General features: G+C 43.5%; 1 protein-coding gene across 3 annotated transcripts in view; it reads right to left on the minus strand.

Annotated features, from left to right (window-relative positions):
• The window catches only part of LOC127662341 (TOG array regulator of axonemal microtubules protein 1), a 30430-nt gene continuing 28854 nt past the window's right edge, over positions 1-1576 (minus strand). For all 3 annotated transcript variants that reach the window (XM_052153466.1, XM_052153465.1, XM_052153464.1), the window contains 2 exons: positions 1221-1307; positions 1-1067 (listed from right to left, as the gene is read on the minus strand). In XM_052153466.1, the coding sequence (XP_052009426.1) occupies positions 814-1067; positions 1221-1307 (341 nt within the window). In that variant the 3' untranslated portion in view covers positions 1-813. The remainder of the gene's footprint in view (positions 1068-1220; positions 1308-1576) is intronic.

The following is a 1576-nucleotide window of genomic DNA, read 5'->3' on the forward strand; positions in this document are numbered from 1 at the left end:
TAAGACACTTTATTATAGATAAATCTCTGATTTAGATCATTTAAAGTGAAATCTCATAAAGGCTGTTGAGGAATGACTGGCACTAAACAGACAACTACAGCTGGACACCGATTCACCTGTATTATTATTATTATTATTATTATTATTATTATTATTATTATAAAGCTTCACATTCACAAAAATACAACTGCGTCACATGGACAGCTGATAGAGGCGTCTGTACGAAAATACAACCTGGACAAATATTGGTGATATTATTTATGCTTTTTTTAACCGTACCGATCAATGTGCTCATGCAAATAAAACCAGGACGGGTCACTGAAACAGGCCATCATCACTTAATAATTAAGTCATTACAGATATGCCAAAATATCCACAAAAGATACAATATATATATATATACTGCAAACACATCCGTATACAAACCGCTAATACTGCTATTATACAGTACAAAACACTCGCTGTGAGTTTGAGAAGAACAAAACATCTGGATTATTATTATTATTATTATTGTTGTGCATTTCAAATGTTTCATTGTGTAGCGCTGCCAATATTCCAAACTCACAATCCGACACATATAGAGCTCTAGTCGCCATGACGATAGTGTTACGATGATCGTGAAAGTGCAAAATAAGCGTTAAACTGTCCAACCTGATGCCCACAGATCAAATCTGCATTAAACATTTCACCAACAAACAGTATTGGGTGCGAAGGACTTCCTTCCTTTAATAATAGTGTAGCATGACTCGTGGAGAAGACACGATGTCCAGGCACTGCGGGAACTCTCAGAAAGGGTGTTTGTGTTCGGTGGTCTCACGCCAGGTTCCTCAGCAGCTCGTTCAGGTCGCACTGAATGCTTGCGTTCTGCGCGCTGGCGCACTCCAGCAGCGTTTGGCCCATGTGGGCGTGTAAAGCTTTGCACAGTTTAGCGGTAGCCGCCTTCAGGTTGCCGGCGCGGCTGTGAGCGGCGCCGCTGTTACTGCCGTGACTGAGCAGATGCCACAAGAGAGGAAGAACCTTCTGCTCCACCAGCTGCGGGCGGCACGGGTGAAGCTCCATCACCAGCTCTGAGAGAGAGAGAGAGAGAGAGAGAGAGCACATCACAATGTAACTGAAGTAATACTGGCCAATCAGATTAAAGGTCATAAGGTCACATCTCTTCTTTAAACACATTAGTTGCTGAATAATCCTGAATAATCCGACAGGACTCTTGAACTCACCTGCAACTTTCTCAATGAGATCGAGCTTTGCTTTCCCGCTCAGATATTGAGCCTTTGAGCAGAACGGCTGCAGCAGAAGACTTTTGTCTGAAACACACAGTGAGAGAGTGAGTGAGTGTGAGAGAGTGAATGAGTGTGTGTGAGTGAGTGAGTGTGTGTGAGTGAGTGTGTGTGAGTGAGTGTGTGAGAGAGTGAGTGTGTGTGAGTGAGTGTGAGAGAGTGAGTGAGTGTGTGTGAGTGAGTGAGTGTGTGTGAGAGAGTGAGTGTGTGTGAGTGAGTGTGAGAGAGTGAGTGAGTGTGTGAGTGTGTGAGTGTGTGTGAGAGAGTGAGTGAGTGTGTGTGAGTGTGTGTGAGAG

The sequence above is a fragment of the Xyrauchen texanus genome, chromosome 22, assembly GCF_025860055.1.
Source record: "Xyrauchen texanus isolate HMW12.3.18 chromosome 22, RBS_HiC_50CHRs, whole genome shotgun sequence".
In the NCBI taxonomy this organism is placed as follows: Eukaryota; Metazoa; Chordata; class Actinopteri; order Cypriniformes; family Catostomidae; genus Xyrauchen; species Xyrauchen texanus.